This window comes from Taudactylus pleione, unplaced genomic scaffold, assembly GCF_031769625.1.
Source record: "Taudactylus pleione unplaced genomic scaffold, aTauple2 ptg000003l, whole genome shotgun sequence".
NCBI classification, from domain to species: domain Eukaryota; kingdom Metazoa; phylum Chordata; class Amphibia; order Anura; family Myobatrachidae; genus Taudactylus; species Taudactylus pleione.
Genome location: NW_028284406.1, coordinates 3,603,948 through 3,628,982, shown reverse-complemented (window position 1 = coordinate 3,628,982; position 25,035 = coordinate 3,603,948). Strand labels below are relative to the sequence as shown.

The following is a 25,035-nucleotide window of genomic DNA, read 5'->3' as shown; positions in this document are numbered from 1 at the left end:
GATGAGTTACACAGGTGCCCACCTTGGTAATGTGAGAGGGTGGTCTCTACTTCTTGAAGTTTATAATCTTAACGATTTTTAATATTGAGCATTATATCGTACTCTGATGATAAGTGTCATTAAAGGGATTGCTCCTTCCATAGTCCTGATGCATGATGTCCAAGTTGTATAAGTGTCATCATCATTTTTTTAAAGTGACAGTGCCAGGGTTTGGTGATGTGTACCTAAACAATGTTGGTCGCCGCATATATACCTATTTTCACTGCATGGAACAACTGAACAGGACAATTCCTCTTATTCTGTATACTGGGTGAAAAAATTTAAATAGTAAAGTACCTTTTAAGTATGCATTCTTAGCTATCACTCTGCAAATCATTATCTCCTTTCAATACCTCTCTGGAAGGCAAAGAAGTATGGCTGCCACAGGGTGACAGCTATTTGCATGTCATGTGATGGGAGAGAGAGAGAGATGCCCACAGTGCAAAGTGATAAAATTATCCATTCAGTGGGCGTGTTATGGGAGTGTTGTGGGTGTGTCAGTGCAAGCGGCACCCGCGTTCTCCAGACGCGCAGCCGCAGGCATAAGGGGCCGGGGTCAGACGGAGACACTGCACCTGCAATAGGGCTGGTGCAAGATTCGATGATGCGACTGATGGTGGTGTGTAAGGACGCACCAGTATTACAGCGTGCACGGAGGCTGAAAGTGGCGGTCTCAGGGCCTGATTCAGAGCTGAACGCTCTGACCAGAGCGCTCGCTCTGAATCAGGGACCTCCTACCTTTTTTTGGAGCATCCTCATGGACGCTCGCTTAGCTGTGGGTTACCACCCACAGCTATAGCGAGCGCCCATGATGATGGTCGCGATGGTCTTGACCATCACGACCATCAGGGCTTGCGACGGAGACCCTGCAGTAGGGTCTCGCTGCCGCAAGCCCTGGAGTGATTTTGGCTCTATCTAGTGATGTCAGTGGGGCCGGCTTGAGACGTAGACGTTCCCATGGGAACGCCTCCGTCTGGCAGGCACGCCCACCAAAGGGGGCGTGCTGTCAATCAACATCGACAGCACGCCCCCTTTGGTGCGAGACCCGGAGCGATGGTGAGCCCGTCGCTCGTTGGGTCTCGCGCATGCGCACGACGGAGATCCCTCCGTCGTGCGCAGTGGGGGACATTGACCCGCTTGCGAGCGGATCTGAATGACCCCCTCAGTCCTTGTATATTCTGTTGCATGGATGAAGGCAAATGTTAGAGGAAGAGTTGGAGGATGTCACAGAGAAAACAGCTTGGAAGGGCGTTCCAAAGCCTCTCAGCATTTCATATCATGTGTCCTGTGACTGTTGTTGCCATGGTAGTCATATAACATTGTAAAAAAAATTATAAGATTTATTAATACTTTATACTTAGTAGTATGTATTGGCAGACACTATGATGGAGGGTTATGCAATGGAGGGTTGTAATGTGTGCACTGTCCACAAAGGGGCATGGCCTCACAGACAGGGGATGTGGCTTCATGGGCAGGGGGCGTGGCCTTGCATACCAAACCCCTGTGTTAGTCACTCCTGGAGGTGTGGACTGCAGTGCTGGCTCTCTCACTGTATCAGGAAACGAGTGCTGCACTTTGGTGTCACCCCTCAGTGGGTGACACTCGGGTGCGGACTGCTACCCCCTTGTGACGCCACTGCAGCCAGAAGCATTAGGGTTGCTGGGCATTGTGGTGCTACAGGTTGCACTCACTGTATAGCGATTAATCAATGCTGGCAGCAGGATACTTGATATAGTAAGCGGTGGTGGATAGTGTATATGGGGTCACTATACACTCTCCTACACTGGGACACGTTCGGAGAGAAAAGTGCGGGCGGGAGCCTCGCTTGCGCAGTAGCGCATGTTTGAGGTTGCGCCTTCATGAGCTGCTGCGCCGAGTCCTAGTGCCCAGAAGCAGTAAAGACAGAGGCAGCGCAAAGCGCCCCACTCTAACAACCCACTCGCTCAAGGCCGTCTCTGGTTACATAAACAATAACATGAACACTCCACACTTGGATGTCTCAGCTGTAACTAAACACATAAAGGTGTCATGCAAAACAAGACATAACAAAACACATCAGCATTTCAAATGTGCTTGGTTCTAGGTCTATAGCACCTCTGTTGTCACATGCAATGTTGATGGTCTCATCTAAACTAAGAATGCCTAGCTCACACATAGGGGGTGATTCAGAGGTGGACACAGGGAAGCCATCAGGCGGTTGCGTCCGATCCGCACTGCGCATGCGTCGCGATGGTTGCTAATGGGACTTTAGTTTTAGGGAGCTTGTCTTTCTTAGGTACCTAAAGATGCGCTTGATGGCTGTCCAGTGTTCTGCTCCTAGATTATTTGCAGATTAGTTTAAATGGCTGACAGCATGGGTTATGTCTGTGTGCCAACCAGGGGCGTACTTATAATGGCTGCAGAGTGTGCGGTGCACACGGGCCTCTGAGTCCTGGGGGGCCCACACCGCACCCATATTTAGTTTATACTTACCTTTCAGTAGTCTTCAGAGTGCTGCTCTGCAGCGCCAGGCATACATTCCACTTAAGAAACCGCGGCACTTTTGGGCGGCGAAATGCGTCAGAGGTCTGTCGCCATTGGAACGCAAAATCCGGAAGTTGTGAGCTTGACTCCGGTAGCACGCACCACCCAACAAACGCCTATTAGCCTGTCTTGACCTGGGTCGTTTGGACAGGCCGTGGATTGGGAGCAGAAGTCCCTCTACGCTGGGCCTAGGCGCTGCCCATTGCCAGGCACACATTGTCAGCAACTAATGAGTAGCATACATCGCTGCTGGCTGTCGGTAATTAGAAGTTTATCCAGTTCCTCCCCGTCACAAGGTTGGCGGTAAGCATTTCTTCAGACTACAGCTATAATCCTCCCTGGTTAAAGATAGAGGTAAAAGACTTTTCTCTAATTGTATTGTGGTTATGCGCAGTACTTTCATTCTGTGGATCAAGCTTTATCTTATTGGAGTGCATGACTTTAATACTAACATCAATACCAGCTGATTCATACTAACCCTCCATTTACGCATGCATGAACTTACTAATACTGACATATCAAGTTTCTAACCATGCTTTACTACGTAATTCATCTTTAGCTGATTAATTTGAATTACTTCTGTTGTGTTATTGGTGGTTATGTGCAATACTATTTAAAACAAGATAATTTAATTTACTTACAATCAGGCACCTTGTCATCTTTTGTTCTCATGTCAAATGTATTTTAATGTTGATTTTTTTTTTTTTTATCAAGTAAATATATGTTTTAAATAAGCAGCCGTGTTTGAGCGCACTCAGGGCCTGATTCTGAGCCGGACGCAATTAGCGCTCGCTCGTCCAGAAAATAGGGGTGGCTATTCAAATCAACCATTCGCTGTTTGCGGTCTGTTCACGCCTCTAGGTCTGAACGAGCGAACAAAACTTGCGGTCGTTTTTTGGAAAAATACGCCCCCTGGCCGCTGGCATCCTACATCATGTCCGCTATTTATTAGATTAATCGAGTACATCGACCAGGGTCTGAACTGCTCGCTATTCTTGGGGTTGGTTTTTGCTACCACAATTTTGCGAGCAGTTCTGGCTATAAAATAACCCAGTGACGTGGTCAATGACGCTGCTGTTTTAATTATGCACACCCATAAAACGCCCGTTTTGACCTTTAAGCACGCCTGCGTTCGGATCTCCACTCCCCGTTTTCAAGCACCTTCCCCTGTTACCAGCCACATACGCCTCCTCCTGTCACTCAAATTATCAGGCATTCGCTATTTTGCGAGCACATGAATTTCGACCGCACTGACTGGTTCGCGCATGCGTATAACGATCCGTACGCATGCGCAGTTGGGCAAACATCGCTCGGAGCGAACGAGCGGCTCTGAATCAGGCCCTCATTTCTTTCTTTTTTTTGAGAAACATACATTTTTAAATAAAGGCATTTCACTTTAATCAAAAATAAAAATATCGGAATGCTGAATTCACCAGACCGCTCAATGACATTATTAAATACAGTATACATTTTCATTGATTCATAGCTGCATTGACGTAAGAGCTGAAAAACCATTAGGGATGAAAGACTAAAGAGAGCTTTTTTATGTGCAGATTATCTTGATTTCATTAAGATGTATGCACATCAGTGAGAGACGAGACCGACTGCGGCAGCTGTGTTCTGCAGGACACTTTGTGCAAGGTCTCGTGAGCTGGGCTAATACGACGCGTTACGCGAGTACAGGGATGACTAACAACGTCTTCTAAGGCTTCGTATGGGGCAACACATTTAGATTAGCTCCGAGCGGTGTATGACGTATTCTGCTCAAAGACAATACAATAAACTGCAATCTTGTAATTCTTTAGAAGGAAAGTATTTCCTATGCAGCAGAGATGTAATAAAGTATCATATATTTTTTTTTGTGTGTGCAGAGAACAGTCTGCCTTAGTTTATTTGTATTATATATATATTATGGACACTGCGGAGGCAGCCATTTTGTGAGGTGAACCAATGTCCATTAGACTAGATTTGCACTAGGAAAATGTGTTATCACAAAGGCAGGAAAATGGCTGCCACTTGGTGTGTGACACATTTAAAAAAGCATTACACCCACAAAAATAACACACATATATAATGTACACAAATATCTAAACATACGTGAACACATGCATTATAACCTTAAGAGTATAGAGGTGGCTTGCCAGATATTTTGTAATTATTGCTCCAATATGTGCCCAGCAAACTCCAGAGGCTTGACCTGAGGTAAAATACATAACCTTTTTTTTACAGAGTCAAGGCTTTTACATAAAACGCACATACCTGCATACATATGTCTAGTCTCTTCAAAGGAAATCAGCTGTGCCAGATATTTACTAGATAACGATTCCCTGGAGCTTCTGTGTACTTAAAGTGTTGTATGAGCTTAAAGAAATAGCAATATCTATGCGAATGCAAATTGAGGGATAACACACATATCTACAAATCTAGGTGTAAAAGTTTCCATATTATCCAAATGGTGATCCCTCTGGATATTTAGTGACCTTTAGCTACACTGATGGTGTAAGCTATATGCAACACAGCCTTTAGAAATTCATAAAATAGTATAGCTCATCTCAGAGATTCCCAAACTCTGCCATCATGGTCCAGGTTTTAAGGATATCCTTGCTTGAGTCCAGATGGTTCAATCAAATTGACGGAGTACTACTTAAGTCACCTGTGCTCAAGCATAGATATCCTTAAAACCTGGACTGTTAGGGCGCCTTGAGGGCCAGGTTTGGGAATCTCTGCTCTATACAGACATCCGACACTACGTCCCCCAACATGACCTGACCTGAGGACAAGATCATGAATAATACAATTCTAATAAACTCTATATTAAAGATATATGGGCATATTTATTAAAATTATTTTTACTAATATAATGTGAAAACGGGTGTTTTCAACTCTTTTCACATTATTTTAGAGTCACATTCATTTATTATAAGGGCAGTTGGAGTAGAATTTGTGAAAAATTGCTCCAATCCCTTCAATTCACATATTTTTAGTAAGCAGATCACATTTCTCATAGTTGTAATTGGAAATGTGATCTGCTCAGATTTACAAAAAATATATTGTGAAAAACTACCGTGGGAAGCCTTGTAATAATAACGCCACCTGGAGATGGCGTTAGCCAAGGTTTTCCCCGGTTCCCCCACTCCTGCTCTGCTCTGATAGGCAGAGCAAAGCCGGGAGCCGACCTCTTTGGTCAGCTGTGTGGTCTAAATAGACCACAAGCTGATTACTGTAAAAAAAAATAAAAAAGATATAGTTTAAAAAAAACAACAGGGACCAGTGATCGGTGCTCCGGTGAGGTCCTCTGGGGTTCCAGTCAGCTGGTCTCCATGCTCCCGCACTGTGACCCTGGTCAGCTCACCGGAGCATCACTCATAGAGGTAAGCTGAGCAGGTGGGGAGGGGGGGGGGGGGGGTGTTCGATAGATGGACGTGGTATCCGGCAGTGGCACATTCTCCCTGCATTTTTCCCGAAAACTACAGTGAAAAGTGGGTGGACAGGTTTCGCAGGGACAGAGCTTTATCTCAAGCTCTGACACTGCAATGCGAATTTAGTTGGAAATATCACACTACAACCACATTTTAAATGTGGTGATAGGGGCCATAGAGTGTAGTAGCATTAAAGACTCTAGCAATTGAAGATATTTTTTTTTGGGGTGGGAAAACGGGCGGCAACAATTTCCAGGGAGACAAATACAGTGCAAAGTGTTTGTGCACTCACTGTAGGACATGAGGCTGGATTATAGTCTATTGTGTAGATACACAGCAGTCCTTATTGTGTAGCACTAAAGCTTCAATGGCTGTATAATAGAGACAATAGATCCCTTTAGCTAATGGGTGTCAGTACTCCGTAACTGTTTCCTAAAGACTTGACGGACCGTGAGCACTGTTTTATGTGTTCCGGAGATTGTCGGCGTGCACTGACATTCTATTCGCTGTAGAGATCGATAGCCTCTATTTACACAGCCATTAAAGGTGTGGAGGCCACAGCTGGCACAGCCTCCAAACACTGTGGTCACATTCCGAGATGTATCCTTCGGGCATGTTAATGAAGAATTATCATTTATTATTGCACACAGAAAATACCAGGTGTTGTTTTAATGCTCAGCTGAGAATATAATCTATGTTGGAACCTAGAACTCATGGAAACAGTTATTTGTCCAAGATCACAAAGTACTGGCACCAAAATCCAAACCAGGGTCACCTGAAAGGCTCCCACTATTAATTTTAGGCTCTATTCATACCTCTGTGTATTCTAGTGGATGAACCAACAACATACCAAATGCATGTAGATTCTTCAGTCATGTCATTTGGTCAAAAGATTGGAAAAACTCACCTGAGTGGATTAAAAAGTGCAACACCCGGTTAGTTAAAACTAGAACACACCTTAACATGCATGGAAATGTATAAACAATTAGGGGTAAATTTACAAAAGTGAGAGTTTTTAGAAGTGAGTTTTAAAAGTGATGTTGCCCATAGCAACCAATCAGATTCTACTTAACATTTAACTAGCACCTTCTAGAAGATAATAGCTAGAATCTGATTGGTATAGGCAACATCACTTTTAAAACTCACTTCTAAAAACTCTCACTTTAGTAAATTTACCCCTTAGAATCTTCAATCACTTTTAGCACTAATCCACATCTTCCCTATAAAATTGCGTGGGATCTTTAGTTAGCAAACTATGGTCTATGTACTAAGCAGTGTTAGGAGACAGAGTGAAAAGTGATGTCTGTGATAAGGTGCCAGCCAGTCAGCTCCCAACTGTCATTTTTCAAACACAGCCTTTGAGATGGCAGTTGGGAGCTGATTGGCTGGCACCTTATCACTTTCTTATTACTTTTCACTCTGTCTCTTATAACTGCTTAGTACATAGACCCCTATAAATGAAACTATGGTTTTCTCGGTAACTGTCACCTGTCAATTATATATTGGAGACCTCAGGATTTGTTGGTGCCAACACAACAGGTATCTGTAATGTTGCTTGTCTTACCCATATGATGAAGTTATGTGCAGAGCTGTAACTAGACTTTTGATGCCTTGGGCCAGAAAGTGCATTGGTATTCCCCCCCCCCCCCCCACCCATTTTTCAAATAGGAGACATAATATGCGTGCCTGAAAACGGGCTTGGCCTCATGGGGAATGGCCATGACGAATCTGATTAGTCCCGTACGATGATGATGGCTGCATTGATGATACACAATAATTATGCAGTATAACTCACCATCTCTATATGTAGGATAGCAATGGTGAAGTTGCACCAATTGATGGCTGGGTTTAGGGCTGCCATCAGAAATTTGTGGGGTAGATAGCTCCATATGTAAGATGTCTGATTGCCATGTGAGAGGTGATAGGTTTGAGTCCTGGGTATGACAGTATTTTGAAATGTAAGAGTTAAATAAAAGAGGATATGACTGAAGGTGTTCAGGGGTTGCCAGATAGGGGGGTAAATAATATATATGTTTAGAAGGCCTGGAGATGCCGGGGATAAAAGAAGATGAAGCTACAGGTGAGGATGATTATCAACCTAAAATTGACAGGCCTGAACAGCACCCCCTGCCCTGCGGTGCCCTGTGCCCTAGTTACGGCTCTGGTTTATGTCCAGTCACATATAACACTTTTCTTTCTTTACTTCCAGAGATAGGACCTGTCACCATCACCACAGATCCAGAAAAATTCAAAAGGGAGTTGGAAGAGTTATACGTCCAGGTACGGCACTGTGAGGTCACTGTGGCATAATATGAACTGGGGACACCACAATGTGGCATAATGTGAACTGGGGCACTACAGTGTGATGTATTACCTCTGTATAAAATAAGAGCATGAGACTGATCATCCTTCTTCTACCTCTGCAGGGTGGGGGGGACTGCCCTGAGATGAGTGTGGGTGCAATTAAGATGGCGCTGGAGGTCTCCCAGCCTGGATCCTTTATCTATGTTTTCACAGACGCTCGAGCCAAAGATTTCAGGAAAAAACAGGAGGTCCTACAGTTGTTACAGCTCAAGCAGTCTCAGGTTTGTACAGACCTCCCGATATTCAACATGTCTATAGATTCATACACTTTTTCAGGTGTGGCTTTGGTGGAGAGGACAATTGGAGAAGTTTCCCATGACAACCAATCAGCTTCTAGCTATTATTTAGCTAGTACATTGTATAAAATGAAAACTAGCAGCTGATTGATTGATATGGGCAATTTCGCCACCTGTCCTTTTTAGAAAGGTTTAATAAATTTCCCCCTATATCTATAAGTACCGTTGCAAGTGCTATGGGCTCCGTTATTACCCAGAAGAAAACACTTGCTTCTGAGGATCCTGCATACACAACTGTGCCCGAACAGCAGGGCCGGCAACAGAAATCTCCGGGCCTGGTACACTCATGTTTTTGGGGCCCCCTATCCTCTCTTCTAGCCCTTATCCTAGCCTGTCACACAAACCCCTCTTCCCTAGCCCCTGTGTCTGATACACCACCCCCCTCTTCCCTAGCCCCTGTGTCTGATACACCACCCCCCTCTTCCCCAGCCCCTGTGTCTGATACACCTCCCCCCTCTTGCCCATCCTGTGTCTGATACACCTCCGCCTCTTCCCCAGCCCGTGTCTGATACACCTCCCCCTCTTCCCCAGCCCGTGTCTGATACACCTCCGCCTCTTCCCCAGCCCGTGTCTGATACACCTCCCCCTCTTCCCCATCCCGTGTGTCTCATACACCTCCGCCTCTTCCCCAGCCCGTGTCTGATACACCACCCCCCTCTTGCCCATCCTGTGTCTGATACACCACCCCCATCCCCTGTGTCTGATACACCTCCCCCTCTTCCACATCCCCTGTGTCTGATACACCTCCCCCTCTTCCACATCCCCTGTGTCTGATACACCTCCCCCTCTTCCCCAGCCCGTGTCTGATACACCTCCCCCTCTTCCCCAGCCCGTGTCTGATACACCCCCCCCTCTTCCCCAGCCCGTGTCTGATACACCACCCCCCTCTTCCCCAGCCCGTGTCTGATACACCTCCCCCTCTTGCCCATCCTGTGTCTGATACACCTCCCCCTCTTCCCCAGCCCGTGTCTGATACACCTCCGCCTCTTCCCCAGCCCGTGTCTGATACACCTCCCCCTCTTCCCCAGCCCGTGTCTGATACACCTCCCCCTCTTCCACATCCCTTGTGTCTGATACACCTCCCCGTTCCCCATCCCGTGTCTGATACACCTCCCCCTCTTCCCCAGCCCGTGTCTGATACACCTCCCCCTCTTCCCCAGCCCCTGTGTCTGATACACCTCCCCCTCTTCCACATCCCTTGTGTCTCATATACCTCCCCCTATTCCCCAGCCAACACCTGCTGTGCTGGGCTGCCTGTGTTCCATCCTCAGCCTTCCCTGGCGGTGGCGGGCGGCTCCTCCTCTATAGAATACCAGCAGCGGCGCGGCGTCATGACGTCACGCACGCTGCCTGTCCCCCTTGTCCCTGCCGGGACTCTGGAGGATCTCCTGTCACTGCAGCGACTCGTGGTGCGGGTGCCCTACTTACACAGCAGGTGACAGAGGCAAAAGGGGACATGTGACCTGGGGTCCCGAAATCCCTGAGGTTTTGGGGCCCCTCGGAATCTCAGGGCCCGGTACAAGTGTCCCCTTTGCACCACCCCCCTGTCGCCGGGCCTGCCGAACAGTAAAGTAAGTAAATAGGTTCGCGACATAAATGCGTTGGCTCCTAGGTCGGGGGCCACTTCAAAACTGCCTTTGGGATCAGTAGATCCTAGTTACACCACCTTAAAAAAAATTAGTGGGAATAACATCTTACTGTGCACGACTGCAACTGTGTTTATAACCTAGTAACTAACTATAAAGTAATGCAAAGGTAATTCATTTTATAAAGAGCAAAAATCTACAGATTATATTATATAATATAACGTTATAATGTCGGGTCACCGTAATCTGCCCCCAGTTCCGGGGCCGCCCCCTACTCAGTCTAGCTCCTCCCCTCTCCACTGCTCTGACCCCCTCTCTGCTGCTCCGGCCCCCTAGCTCCCCCCACACACACACTTGGTTCCGCTCCCCGCACGCTCGGTCTCCCCCATACTTACCCCTTTCTTGGCGGCCGACCGGATCCTCTTCCTAGGATAGTTCTGTCCCGGCTCCCTGGTAGTGGGAGCTGTGCAGGCGTGCACACCGGCTCCGACTGCGCATGCATGTTTGTGACCTTAGAGAATTATTATATAGATTTAGAATTTTTTTTATATTGTCTAGGTGTATGTATTTTTATGCTTCATTGGGTAATTAGACCTAGGGGTAAATTTACTAAAGTGAGAGCTTTTAGAAGTGAGTTTTAGAAGAGACGTTGCCCATAACAACCAATCAGATTCTACTTAACATTTAATTAGCACCTTCTAGAAGATAATAGCTAGAATCTGATTGGTTGCTAAGGGCAACATCTCTTCTGAAACTCACTTCTAAAAACTCACTTTAGTAAATTTAACCCTTACAGCAGGGCATAATTATGGGTAACATGGGTACATGGCTTGAGCACTATTAAGGATTAAGTTAATATTATTTTGCCACTAATTACCAATTATAACATGACCACACTATGGCGCTATTATAAGAGTGCAATTTCTTGGATATGTTACACATCACCACTCTTGACCAAGACACACTGAACTAGTCCATCGCCACCTTGACGCTCAGCCAACACATTTACCTGATTGGGCCACACAGGCACTAATACTGCACTTTCTTGCAGGTGGTCTTTGTGCTGACAGGAGACTGCGGGGACCGGAGTCATCCAGGTTATCGCGTCTACGAAGAGATTGCAGCCACCAGTTCCGGGCAGATTTTCCACTTGGACAAGCAGCAGGTCAATGAGGTGAGCAAATGTCTCAGTGTCAGGGAACTGTTGGTAATCACTGTGTACAGGGGCATAGCCAGAACTTTCTAGAGAGGCACCTCTCTCCACAGCAGTTGTTAATTTTATCCAACATAGCAGTGCCGTAGCTAATGTTATGCCCCGCGGAATCAGTATGTAATACCGGCGGCTGTTTAGCCACCGGTTCAAATCCCGACACAAGAAGCCCGACAGCAGGAGATCCCGACGCCGGCTGGTAAGTACCCTAACCCCCCTCCCCCTTAACTCTAACACTCCCTCAGGGGTGCCTATCCCTAAAACTCCCGGGGTGGTGCCTAACCCTAAGTCCCCCCCAAGGGTGCCTAAACTAATCCCCCCTTCCCGCACCCTAAACCTAACTTCTGGGGGGAGAGGTGCCTAACCCTAACCTACCCCCGGGTGTCTACCCCTAACCCTCCCCCCTAGGGGTGCCTAACCTTCCCCCCAAAACCTAACCCTAACCCCGCTACACTCCCCGCGACTAATGCTAAGGACGACCCGGACTTACCTCGTTCAGGCTGTCGTCCTGCGGTGTTCCGGTGTCGGGATTCAGATAGGCGTTGGTATTTTGACACCTGTCTGAAGTCCCCCTGTCAGGCATCTCGTGTCGGGATATAGACCGGCTCCATTTAGTCCGCCGGTCTATAAACTGCATCCCATGCCCCACAGTAGTGCCCTAGTTCACCTTATACCACACAGTGCCCCCAGTTCATATTATGTCACATAGTATTTCCCCAAGGTAGCAATATGTCACAATGTACTGCTGCCAGTACACATGTCATACAGTGCCCTCAGTTCACATTATACACAGTTCTTAGCGGGCATTTCCGGGAACCTGGTAGACAACTGTGCGACTTGGGTACAGTTGAGTCAGGTCCCAGAGGTGGGCCCCCTAAGTCTCCGGTCCCCATAGCAATGGCACCCCTTGCACCCACTTATAGCTACACCGATGACTTTGTATAACCTCTTCCTGTGTAATAGTAGGAAAACTGTGATCAGAAATGGCCCACAGTGTCCATATATTGAAAAGTGGAGTTGTTGCCCGTAGCAACCAATCAGATTGTAGCTCTAATTTCTCTGCTGCGTCCTAAAAATGACAGACAGGATAATAGTGGCCGGGTGACACACTGATCCTTTCCTAATTAATAGGCATTGTTAAATTGTTACATTAGACATGTTGATTGATTTATCTTAATTGCACTGTTTATTTATACTGAGAATCACCTTCCAAGGGCTGAGAGAACATTCCACATGTACGGTGTAAAGGCCAAGAAGGGAATTTCAGTTTTGATTTAAAAAGAAAAATACTTGACGTAACTTTACTAACGCAAAATGACTCTATTAAATACTTTATTTTTTTGGATGAGCCCCAACATATATTATCACAGAAACGAAGTAATAAATGATTTGTTTTGTCTTAATCGTTGCAGCGACTATGCCGTAATGACTAAGGTTGTAGCACCGTGTCCTTAGATAGCCTCCGCATTCCTTTTCCTGAGGTGCTTTGCAATCACTGAAAATCTTGCTCTAATATCCACCCTCGTCATTTAAAGGGTCACTCACACATTTACTATGGGGCCACAAACTTCTAGCTATGCCCCTGGCTGAAAGGATGCGAGTTATCTAGAAAAGACCAGCTTGGGGCTGACTCTGGGTGGCAATTGATGTTTGCGCAAATGGTCGATGTTTTGCAATTGCGCAAGCGTCTAAGTCACTAAAAAGTCCCACAGCACCGGCATCTCATGGTCTCAGTAATGAACTGGGTATGTGCTGGGCACTGGTGTAACTACCCTAGGTGCAGGGGGTGTGGCTGCTATGGGCCCGGCCCTCCCCCTGCACCTACGGTAGTCGGTAGCAGGCCAGCCGTGTTTGTGTAATGGTTAGGTCTAGACTATACAAGGCTGATGGACCTGTGACGTCACACCCACGTGACCCGGCCTGAAAGGGGAAGGGGCGGGGATGCTAACGGGGGACCAAAAGAGTCCCCTCGCGGGCTCGCTGCGCTCGCCTCGCTGCGCTCGCCTCGCTTCAGGCACGGTGGCTCGCTGCGCTCGCCACAAATATATATTCCCCCTCTATGCCCTAGTGGATGGTAACGCAGGAGCGGTCCAGCCTCCTGCAGCGGTCACGTGGTGGATACGTCACAGAGGTCCTTTAGCCACATAGGAAATAGCAGCAACCTTTGTGTAATACGCCGCTGCGGCGACTTTAACTCCGCCCCTTGCAATTAAACCCTGTCATCCGTCAATCACTGGTGGCGCAGGGGGGAGCAGGCTACAATCACATCCCGCCCGTGGCTGCAGAATGTGACGTTGGGCCTGAGTCTATAAAGGGACCTAGGTGGGGCTATGGGGCTAATTTGGCTATGGGGCCCACCTAGCTCTAGTTACACCCCTGGTGCTGGGCGTTCCTGGATGGGAGCGTTATGGGAGTGTCACAGAAGTGGTTGCAAACTCAGACGCTTATTGGCTTACAGTTAAGGCCACACTCTGATGCAGAATCTGCACCTAGCTGGGTGCAAGTACTGTACAAGTTTCGATGGTGCGTCCAATGGTAGTGTCTAAAGGCGCCCCAAGCGGGGGTATTGTGTCTGAAGAAGCACAAAGTGGCCGTCTCAGTCCTTGCACAGTCAGATGGGCGCTTGTATGCTAGAGGTAGGGCTATTACGCAAAAACGCTAAAATGGACGCAGCAGCATCCACCTTTGAATCGGGCCGCAGGTCTCATTAGGAGGCAAAGGGCCTGCCAGTGGGGCACACAGTGCAAGCGCCCATGGTTTTATGTCTGCACATGCGTCCGAGTCGCAAAGCGCATGCACCCCGATGGTTAGCGCTCAGAGACGCAGAATAAACTTGGACTCAGGCATATTGACTTTCAGTTGGCGTGTCTGGGAGGTAACGAGGGGTGGGGGGGGGGGTGGCTAGCCAGATGCTGGCGGGTTACAGGCGTGCTGCTGTGACTAAGCCCCTATGAGAGAAGAAATTGGCAGAATTGCCTAAATTGCCAAGAACACCGGGAAAAAAGATTGTGGCGTATCTGAAGCTCTGTCTGATTCTGTAACTGTATTTGCTCAATCGCGTGGACCACCTAATGTCCCCCTATGCTGCCCATTCACAGACCCCCTCCTCTCCAGTCCTGGAGCATGTGCGGGTATGAACAGGAGGGCCCATGTGGCAGACCTCTCCTCTGTATGAGCCCACATTGAGGCCTGGTAATATAAATAATACATTCTGGGCCTTCTTGCCACTTCTACAGTACAGACAAGATAAATTTACCATCCGCCAAATAATAATAATACAGGTTGAGTCTCCCATATCCGTTATTCCAAAAACCGAAATATTCTGGAATATTTTGGTGCATATGTGACGTCATGACGTCACTAGAACCAGCGGCAAATGACTAGCGGCGTGGGCATGGTCCACACACCAGGCCACCCCCCCGCATCACCCGCCGGACCCCTAGCGGCAGCCGCCGGACCCCTCGTGACGGCCGCAGCACCCGCCGGACCCCTCGTGACAGCCGCAGCACGCGCCAGGCCCTTCCGCCTTACCTGCCGGACCCTTCCGCCTCAGTCGCCGGACCCCTCACTACACCCGCTGGATCCCTGTAGCACCCGCCGGACCACCGCAACACCCGCGCCAGACACCTGTATCACCCACCGGACCACCGCAACACATTCCGGACCCACCCGCAGCACACGCCGGGGCCTCCCGTGACACCCGCCGGGCCCCCCCCCCCAGGTATTCCGAAAACCGGAATAATCCAAAATCCGAAATGCTCGTGGTCCCGAGCATTTCGGATATGGGAGACTCAACCTGTACTAATAATAATAAACAGTGTAGTAAATGATCTCTGTTACATGAGGACAAAGCTGACTTTCCTGATTCATTATGTCCCAGAAATGTGTTCTTAGGGCTTTTCCTCATGTACATTCAGTGTTTTGCCTTTACCGTCTATCACTAATAACTGAAAACACAACATGTAGCCACACTATTATATATCCTGCAGAGACTGCATTAGCGCCGTGCCGGCTCTCTGCAGTCAGTGATGTATATTAGTGAGCCCATGAGACAGATCATTAAACAGGCCAATACCGTTTAATATCTCAATGGTCTACTTGTATTACATTACGCTTTCCCCCATATCCCTGCAGCTCCTTGGAGTGTACAGGTTTGCTGACCTGTTCGGTTCTCTAGCCTTGTGCCGTCGTAGTTCCGGTGTGGTAAACAGAGGTGCTTTGTGCCCCCAGAACTCATAGAACACACCACCACCCCTCCCCTCAAAGCCCCACTGGGGGGATCACATCTGTTTGCTGTTTATGACATAGGGAAAGCTGTCTGTCTCCTGCACGCTGGCTGAGCATGCCCCATCTGGCTGTAATTACAGAGAGTGCCCTAATTCCATCACGGTCACATTATTTGTGCTGAATAATCACATCCGCACCCCCTCCCCGGCACTGCCGTGGGATGACTGTGTGAGTTTCCTTTCTTTCGTTTATGTAAGGTAGTAATCCCTGTCGCTCTCAGGGTTCTTAAGCATAATGGCGCCCATGTTCACTGTTTATTTTATGTCGTCAGGGGTAGTAACCCGATCATGTGGCCTCCTCGCAGCTGACAGCACTACATCTTTACATAACTAAGATTTTATTAGAAGAAAGTTGATGTTTCGTTAATTATTGACTGATATTTGTAAGGGTGATTTATTACGCACTTTTTATAATATTGCAGAGCTGTGTTTGGGTGATTTTCTTAGGAAATATCATACACCCATGTTTGCACAACTGCACCGGTTACATACATGGCTTAGCATGTCAAGATGGAGGCAACCATTTTATTCCTCCCGAGGAGAGAATTTGGGCCAATCGGGGCATTCCTCGCTGAATGCGGGATCGCTGCAGGATTTATCCTGATTCTGGGCCAAAATGCAAAGACTACAGTTTGCTTTGTCAGACAAGATATTCTAATAAAGTTCAAGGGATATATACTGTACATTTATGTGATAATGCAGAGATGGTCACACAATTGCGCTCCAACGTAGGCACAATTTGCATTCACTAAAACTATCGTTGCAAGACACATGCAGGTTGGAATCAGCAGTAAATGCGCCCGGCTTATGCCAGACATCCGTCACATTGGGGTCTATTTATCAAGCAGTGAAAAGTGTGGAGTAGTGAACCAGTGGAGAAGTTGCCCATAGCAACCAATCAGCTTTGAAGTAGCATTTCATCAGTACAGACTTTATAATAATAGGTAGGAGCCGATTGGTTGCGATGGGCAACTTCTCCACTGGTCCACATCTCCATGCTTTTCACTGCTTGATAAATAGACCCCATAAAGTTATAAGCATGTTTACAGAGCTTTGTGTTGTTTGCAAGGAAAGCAGTCAGGAAACTGATGGACGGAATCCCGACCGTCGGCTTCCCGACTGTCTAATCCCGGCAAGGGCTAAATGACAGGCGTCGAAATCCCGAAGGAGGGTTAGGTTTAGGGTTCCCAGGGGGGACTTGGGGTTAGGCACTCCACCGGGAGTATAGGGTTAGGCTAGGGGAATGGAGGGTCAGGGTTAGGCACCCCCGGGGGAGGTTAGGGTTAGGATCCGCCCGGGGGACTTAGTTTTAGGCAGCGGGGAAGGGGGGGTTAGGTTTAGGCACTTAGAGTGGGGATTAGAGTTAGGTACCGCTAAGGGAGGGTTAGGGGGGAGAATAGGTTAGTGAATACTTACCTCTCGACGATCGGGATTTTCACTGCTGCCGGGATGCCGCTGTCGGGATTTGCAATCCATACTGAATCCGTTTGCAAAATACAAATTCACTATTAGGCATCAATAAAGCTTCAAATACTCTTCTAATACATCAGAAATAACTTTCCGTCTTAAGTACAAGAATAAAAAAAACACACACATAATAACATAAGCTATGCCCTAGCAATAATGAAAGCACCAATCAACATTGACTGTGCATTCGCACCACCAGTCACAAGAAGTACGCTAGTGCTGGCGACCATCATCACTAGCAATTTTCACCTTCCCTTGACCACCCCGAAATAACACAGCTTTCTCGGGTGTATATGCATGCATTTCAGTCTGCTCGGATCCCTCTTTGCAGCATCGGACCTCGTTCCCATTGGAAGAAGTAGGACTCCGGGAATCAACGCCATCTGAAGATGGCGTTGATACCCACAAGCAAACTCTAGAAAAAAACGTTCCAGTTTTCAAAGTTAGCTGAATACTAGGCAGCCCCATCGGGCCCCTAATAGGGCCCGTTACTTAAGCATTGCAGAAACCAGCTTGTCCGTGTAACAGATGATGAATAGGCCGCAAGATATCTATATTTCTACATGTCCTGCCTGTGATCAAAGCCATTCATTTCAAAGTCCCACAAATGCCTGCACAGCTAGCACATTTGTGCGCACCTGCAATTTTTCGATTTCACTAGTAAGTGATTTGCTTGGGATCACAGGAAACCGAAGCATTAGGTTAGAAACAGCTTCAGTCATGACTATTGTACGTGTCTGGCAGGGTATGCAGTCGGGAAGCCGGCGGACCTAATCCCGACAGCCGGCTTCCCGACTGTCATATCCCGGCAAGGGTCTAAAGACAGGCGTCGATATGCTGACGGCTGTCATTAGCCATACGCCAGGAGCCCGGCATCCCGATCGAAGGGACGCCGGGCGCCGAGCGCGGATAACCGCAGGGGGGGAGGGTTAGGTTTAGGGTTCCCGGGGGGGACTTAGGGTTAGGCACCCCCTGGGAGGTTAGGATTAGGCTAGGGGAAGGGGGGTTAGCGTTAGGCACCCCCAGGGGGGACTTAGGGTTAGGCACCCCCCAGGGGATTTAGGCTTAGGCGGCGGGGAAGGGGGGGGGTTAGGTTTAGGCACTTAGAGGGGGGATTAGGGTTAGGCACTGGGGGGGGGGGAAGGTTAGTGTTAGGCACCCCTAAGGGAGGGTTAGGGGGTAGAAATAGGTTAGTGTATACTTACCTTAGGACGATTGGGATTTCCTCCTATGTCGGAATGCTGCTGTCGGGATTCCAACCGCCGGGCATGGTTCCGGCGGTAAATCCTACCGATTCCGGCTGGCAGTATGTACATGTGAAGGAATAAGTGTGCTCGTTCTGATTAAGCAGTAGCCAATTATATTTATCATCTCTTGGTTACGTCAATATATTTTTCACCCCTTTGCTCTCTCCCAGGTGCTGAAGTGGGTGGAGGAAGCCATTCAAGTCTCCAAAGTCCACCTGCTCTCCACCGGCCATGAGGCTGCAGGTGAGAGACAGTGGGAGATTCCATTTGATCCAAGCCTCAAAGAAGTTACCATATCTCTCAGTGGTCCAGACCCACTAATCCAGGTCACCGATCCCACAGGTGAGCCCTACCTATTTATTTTCATGTTATTAAACTATGCAGGGGTAGTAATCGTTATCGGGTAGAAGGGAATAGGGGGTTTACAAGAGGGTCTTGGGAAAGTCTGCCTAAAGATGTGAGTTTTCAGGGAACCCTTGGAGGTTGGATAAATGATTTTCTCTGATGGAGGGAAGGCAAAACACTAGGGGAATGAATGAAGGCGGCCGCATCTAAAAAATGATCCTGCCTCCTGGCCGCTAGCTAGGCTGTGGGTTACCGCCCACACCCTCAACGAGCGACCAGGATAATGGTCGAGATGGTCAAGGCCATCGCGACCATCGGGGCTTTCGACGAGACCCTTGTGGTAGGGTCTTGTCTGCCGCAAGCCCCAGAGAGCTTTCGTCTCTAATAGAGTCGGAAGCTCTCCCGCTGACATCACTGGTGATGTCAATGGGGCCGCCCACAAATGGCAAGCGTTCGCTTGGGAACGCCTCCGTTTGTGAAACCACCGCTCAGGCGCTTGCGAGCGGGTCTGAATGAGACCCAGAGTCCGAGAGAATGCAAACGTGCAGGTTTTTAGACTAAAAAAACTCTCCCTAATTAAACTCCCATCCGGATGTTTTCCCATTTTGAAGATAAAAATCTTCGAAACACAATTTCTAAACTCTCACCCTATTATATTTGGCCCTATGTGCTTGCTCCTGAGAGGCGTGCAATGCATACACATCTGCGTACACTCGCCTGTATACAAAGTGTGATCAGTATGCAAAGGCGTTATTCTAAGCCGTACACATCTTTGTGTATGCAAAGCCCCAGCAGCCCCGTCATCGGCCTTATAACCTACCCAATGCTGGGTGCAGGAGATACATACACACTGCATACACACCACTCAGAATGGTGGCTAACTCTGGCAACACATCCATCACACGCCTTGGTCATACGCCCAGTTGACACCCAGTAATACCCGTTTCCTGTACAGTAAGAAACGGACGAGTTCAGGATCGCCCGTGCACACACAAAATGCTTATGTTACGTATGTTGCTTACCAATTGCATAGTGTGCAAAATAAATGGTGGATCCGCCCTCATTGGGTGCTACGTGCAACTCCCAATGAGGCCCTGTGAGTCTGCTCCTGAATTAAGGCCTTGGGTGAAATACGTGCATATTACTGGAGGTTCTTCTTCGATGTAGGTAACAGGATTTGGATACAGATTGGATGAGGGGAACACAGAACAGTTAGGACCTATTGTTGTGTTGTCAACAAAGAATAGAGATGTTAGATAAGTACATCAGCTTCTGTAGACTGGTGGAGAGATCATTAGCTCAGTTTTTCTAAGGTTTGAGGTGAAGAGAACATCTAAGATGGCTGAAGGGTACTCAGGGATCCGGGCCAGCGAAGCTAAGGAAAGATCTGATAGATAAGTTTGGGTGTCACCCACTGAGGGGAAATGAAGACCCAAAGGAGCTCCTTAATTTTCCAAGAGAAGTGATATAGATAGAGAAGAGCAGAAGGCCTCAGACCAAGTTCTGTGCTACCCTAACTCTTAGGGGTAAATTTACTAAGATGGGAGTTCTATTAAGAAGTGATCTTGCCCATAGCAACCAATCAGATTCCAGATTTCACTTCTTAAATAGAACTCCCATCTTAGTAAATTTACCCCTTAGAGCGGAAGTAAAGAGGTGGATCCACAGATGAGCAATGAAGCCCAGTTTGATGTGTAGGATGAGAACCAGGACAGACAGAGGCCCTGATTCAGACCCGATAGCGAGGGCATAGCGTTCAAAAGCGGGTCGATGGCCGGGCAGTGCACATGCGCGAGCCCCGGAGCAAGTGAGAACTTCACTCGCTCTGGGCTCGCAGCAAAACGGGGCGGCTGTCGATGTTGATCGACAGCTCACCCCGTTTTGTAGGCGGGTTGGGGGGGGGGTGGTTGGCCAAAAGGAGGCATCCCCTTAGGAGCGCCTGCCGTTTGGGGGTGGCCCTACTGACATCACACGTGATGTCAGTAGTGAACTTCCTGCTGTAATAGAGCAGGGAGTTCACTGGGGCTTGCGCTGGACAAGACCCTACCACGAGGGACTCGTCGCAAGCCCGATGGTCGCGACCATCACCGAGGCCGCCCGCTAAAGCTGTGGATGGTCACCCACAGCTTATCGAGCGCCTTGGAGGCCGGCCAAAAAAAAAAACAGGCCGCCCTTATTCAGAGCGAGCGCTCACAAAGAGCATCCGGCTCTGAATCAGGCCCAGAGTCCTGAATATCTAGGGAGTGTGGTGTTTGTACGAGAACTGAGCATTCAGCATCAGAGCAGTCAAGAGCAAAAGAAGTGAGTAGATTTAAATAGTGGTGAAATCTTTGGCCATCTTAGTCCTTAGTACAATCCATGTGGGGTTTTACTTCTAGGGGAACAGTGTTATCAGAGTTATCATACAACAGTTGGGACCGTGATTGGCTTTTGATGTTTAAACTAGAAGGAGGTGGCACTGCATGAAGTCTCTGACGGAGTCCTGCTGCGTTACAGGTTCCGCCATACACTAAGGGCCTTATTCTGTCGGACCCTGCAGAGTCTGTGTTGCCTCTTTTGCTGGTCTTACATCTGAGCCTTTATGCTAATGCTGCCACAGAGCCCTTCCCGTGCGTCCGAATGGGCAAGGACTGAGACTCCCACTGGCAGCTTCCGTAGACGCTGAAGTACCGCTTGATGCATCTTTAGACGCCTCCATCGGTCGCACCATGGAAACTTGCACCAGCTGCATGGCAGGCACGGTTTTTCCATATGAGTATGGACTCCTTTGGGAACGGTCCAGCGACTCAGTGCGCAACCGCTTTCAGCGACACAGTCGCAGCACTCCTATAAGACGCAACATCTCCACGCATGTTTATAGCCACTCCCCCTTTTACCTCCCAGTCAACGGAACACCCCTTACATTTCTGCTACCGTGTATCCTAATCTGTACTGAGTTATGCGCTAATGCTGCCGCAGCTACGACAATGTGCGAATGCACCAGCGGCCGCCATTGCAGCTGTCTATAATTGCGCACCTATACGCAACATCGGACGAAGATCATGCAAACATTCACTTCCTGAGTGAGACTATGGTCACTCAGGAATGGGCACTGTAACCGAGACACCGAAGCCATGTTTCCTGCGTACAGGATCGCCAAAAACGGTCGTGACATGCCCGAATGTTTCTTCCAGCTCCCCATTACCTCCAGCAAAATGGTCCCCTGCCTGTCAATCATTGGCTAATAAATCCTTTGGGCTAGCGTATCCGCGTCAATCACCGTGCGTGCGCATTGCAGCTGTGGCTCATACGCAGTCAGACGATAATCGCTCAACTGCGTGAACATCGGCATAGCGTGTAACTCCAAATCAGGCATTCAGCGCGGTGCTTCTCAGACGCCTGCAAAGATGAAAAACATCGATCCACTTCTTCCGACATCCAGCAACGGCTGGTGCAAGTTTCGATGGCGCGACTGAGGGTGGGGTTTAAAAACTTATTGCGGCGTCTATAGACGCTCAAAGCAATTGCACATTCATACATACGGATATACACCGGGATATGGGTTTTGTGGCGGCATTTGCATAAAGTCGCAGACGGACGACCGCCAAAGGACGCAGCCGTGCCGGCACCGACCTCTTAATCAGGCCCTTAATGTAAGGTTCAATAGTTTTTGTTAGGAGTCTATTACCCGAATTCTACATGGCAGGAGGTGCGCACTGTCCATGAAGCAGATGCCTGAAGGTGGACACTATTAATCAGTTAAATGCAAGTTAGATCAATTAAAGCTAATGACAGATATGTGCTATGTACACAGTTATTTTAAATTACTCTTTATTTATATGCTTGTTTTTTACTTATGATTTATTATCTCCTCTGCATTTCCCCTCAGTATAACTGAGTGTACTCCATCATTATCTTCACTCTGCATTCCTGTACTGTCTCCGTAACATTTCACTGTAATATTCTCAGATTGATGTAATTGTCCCTCCAGGCTTAGAGTTCCTATCTTGCATGTACTGCTACAACGTCTCTCTCTCTCTCTCTCTGTCTCTCTCTCTCTGTACTTGGCTACCACCAGAGAGCGAGAGATTATGACCCCCCTTTATTTCTCTCCTGGCAGGGAAAGCACTTTCGGTGAGTCAGGGGCTGGAGGAGCTGCTCAATATCCCCAATTCTGCGCTTGTTTTGGGACTGAAGCCGACTGTGCCTGGAATTTGGGTCATCAAGGTAAAGTAGCTTTTTGTGTGTTACTCTGAGCACGTTCGCACTGCAGAGAGTAGTGTAAGTTTTAGAAGTGTTTCTCAGAGCACTTAGGGATTCCCTTCCAGGCAGGGTTTCGGCACGAGCTCTATGGGAGCGCCGCTCAGGTTTAGATGTATCTCGTGTGCTGTTACGGATTCTGCTATTTAGCATCTTCCTCAGAAGGCATTAGGGGCCTGATCCAGAGGAGCACGCAATGCTGATGACCATGTAGTTGAGTGATTATTTGTGATGGCACGTGCGTTACACAGAGTGCAGGCACAAATGTGCTGGTGCGATCGGGATGGACAGATTTCCCAGGCGGTGACTGGGAGGTGTGCCAAAGGGAAAGGCTCAGAAGGAGCCGTCCCTGCGATGTGCCCGGAGAGATGCCTGGGGTACTGCACATGCGCGACACCATAGGTTACAGCAGCTAATGCCCTCTTCAAATGGCGTTAGCTGTGGGGGCCAATATACGGAATGCACGACATTCCGGATTTTGGTAAATCTGGCAGCATCGCATCCCCCATAGAAACCTATGGGGGCTGTGGCTGCCGGTTGGAATGGAGGGATCGCAGCAGGTATCGGCGATATCTGCTGTGGTTCTTTATACATGGGGGTGATACTAAATACTTGCGGTTACCCCCGAAAACGGGTGTTTTGAGGAACAACCCACAAATATTTAATGATAAATGGGCCCCTTAATGTCAATAATTTAGAGCAGTGTGCTCCAAATCCGGCCCTCACGCACCCACGCTAGCTCATATTACAATGTACAGGTGACTTAGGGGCATATTCATCAAGATAATTTTGCAGGAAATCCCCCAGAAACGGCTACAAGCAAACATTAAACATCCCCGAGATGCAAAAACAGCCCCTTCCGGCTTCTATGGGGGCGGCCTTATTATTACATTTACCAAGCTCCGGATATATTACACTGGGGAAGAGTCAATCTGTTGCCAGGGATTTAAGAGTCGATTTCGATTAATTGTGTGCTCCTGATCATGAATATGCCATGCTTATTTTTCAATTGGCTCTAGTTTTTGAGATATGCATATGTCTTTTAATATTTATGAAAAATTAAATTAAACTATTAAAAATAGTTAAAAAGATATATTTTTTTTAATTCTGATTAAATTTGATTCGTAAAATGTTATAAAAAGACACAGGATAATTACATACATAAGTGTTAGGAAGCTATGAGAACCTTTTTTTGTAGGATTCTCTTTTGTACTCTTGTTGCGGGCAGTCCCTCTGCAGACTACAACACTAATCGGCCATCATGTGACGATCCCACCTTCCTTGATATCTTTCTTCCATTACTAGAATATCCTGGTGGAACCGTTCACCCTGTTCTTCGCTTAAATCTCCTAGATTGGACGGAAGTGATCTAAATGGCTGTACAAAAAAATGTACTTTAATACTCATGTTGGCACCTACTTTCTTGAAACATTTTAGCATGTTGTGGACTAATTCATAATAGTTGTCTGCCTTGTGATTGCCAAAAATTTTTTGAATGACAGACACATAACCCAGCCATGCTTCAGATTCGGTTTCTTCACCAGTTTCCGTATCTGTGGGCCTTCTAAAATTCCTGCCTTTACCTATTCAATACTAAGATATGGAAATGTTTGACAGATATACGTGAAACAATCGCCTGACTTGTCCAATGCTTTTACAAATTGTTTCATTAAACCCAGTTTGATATGGAGAGACGGCAGTATGATTTTTTTCCTGTCAATTAAGTGCTCATGAATGATGTGGGCTTCTCCTAGTTATAACTTCTCTTGGAGGCCATACGGTTTGCTGCCAGTGCTTTTGTTTTGCACGACTATCCCATAGAAAAGGATACTTAGTATATCCACTTTGCTACCCAAGAAGAAAGTTTACCATTTTTAAATCGACACAAAAAGACCACTGATGCTGAGAATACGCAATTTTTTCTAAGACTAACTTGATATTTTCATACTGTTCTTTAGGTTTTGTTGAATGACCGATAGGAATCGACGCAAATGTATTCCCATTGTGCAGTAAT

General features: G+C 47.7%; 1 protein-coding gene across 1 annotated transcript in view; it reads left to right on the top strand.

Annotated features, from left to right (window-relative positions):
• Positions 1–25,035, top strand: part of HMCN2 (hemicentin 2) — a 267,414-nt gene that overhangs the window by 5,224 nt on the left and 237,155 nt on the right. Inside the window, exons 2-6 of the mRNA XM_088466840.1 lie at positions 8,191–8,261; positions 8,408–8,566; positions 11,279–11,401; positions 18,608–18,779; positions 22,882–22,988. Of these exons, the coding sequence (XP_088322966.1) occupies positions 8,191–8,261; positions 8,408–8,566; positions 11,279–11,401; positions 18,608–18,779; positions 22,882–22,988 (632 nt within the window). The remainder of the gene's footprint in view (positions 1–8,190; positions 8,262–8,407; positions 8,567–11,278; positions 11,402–18,607; positions 18,780–22,881; positions 22,989–25,035) is intronic.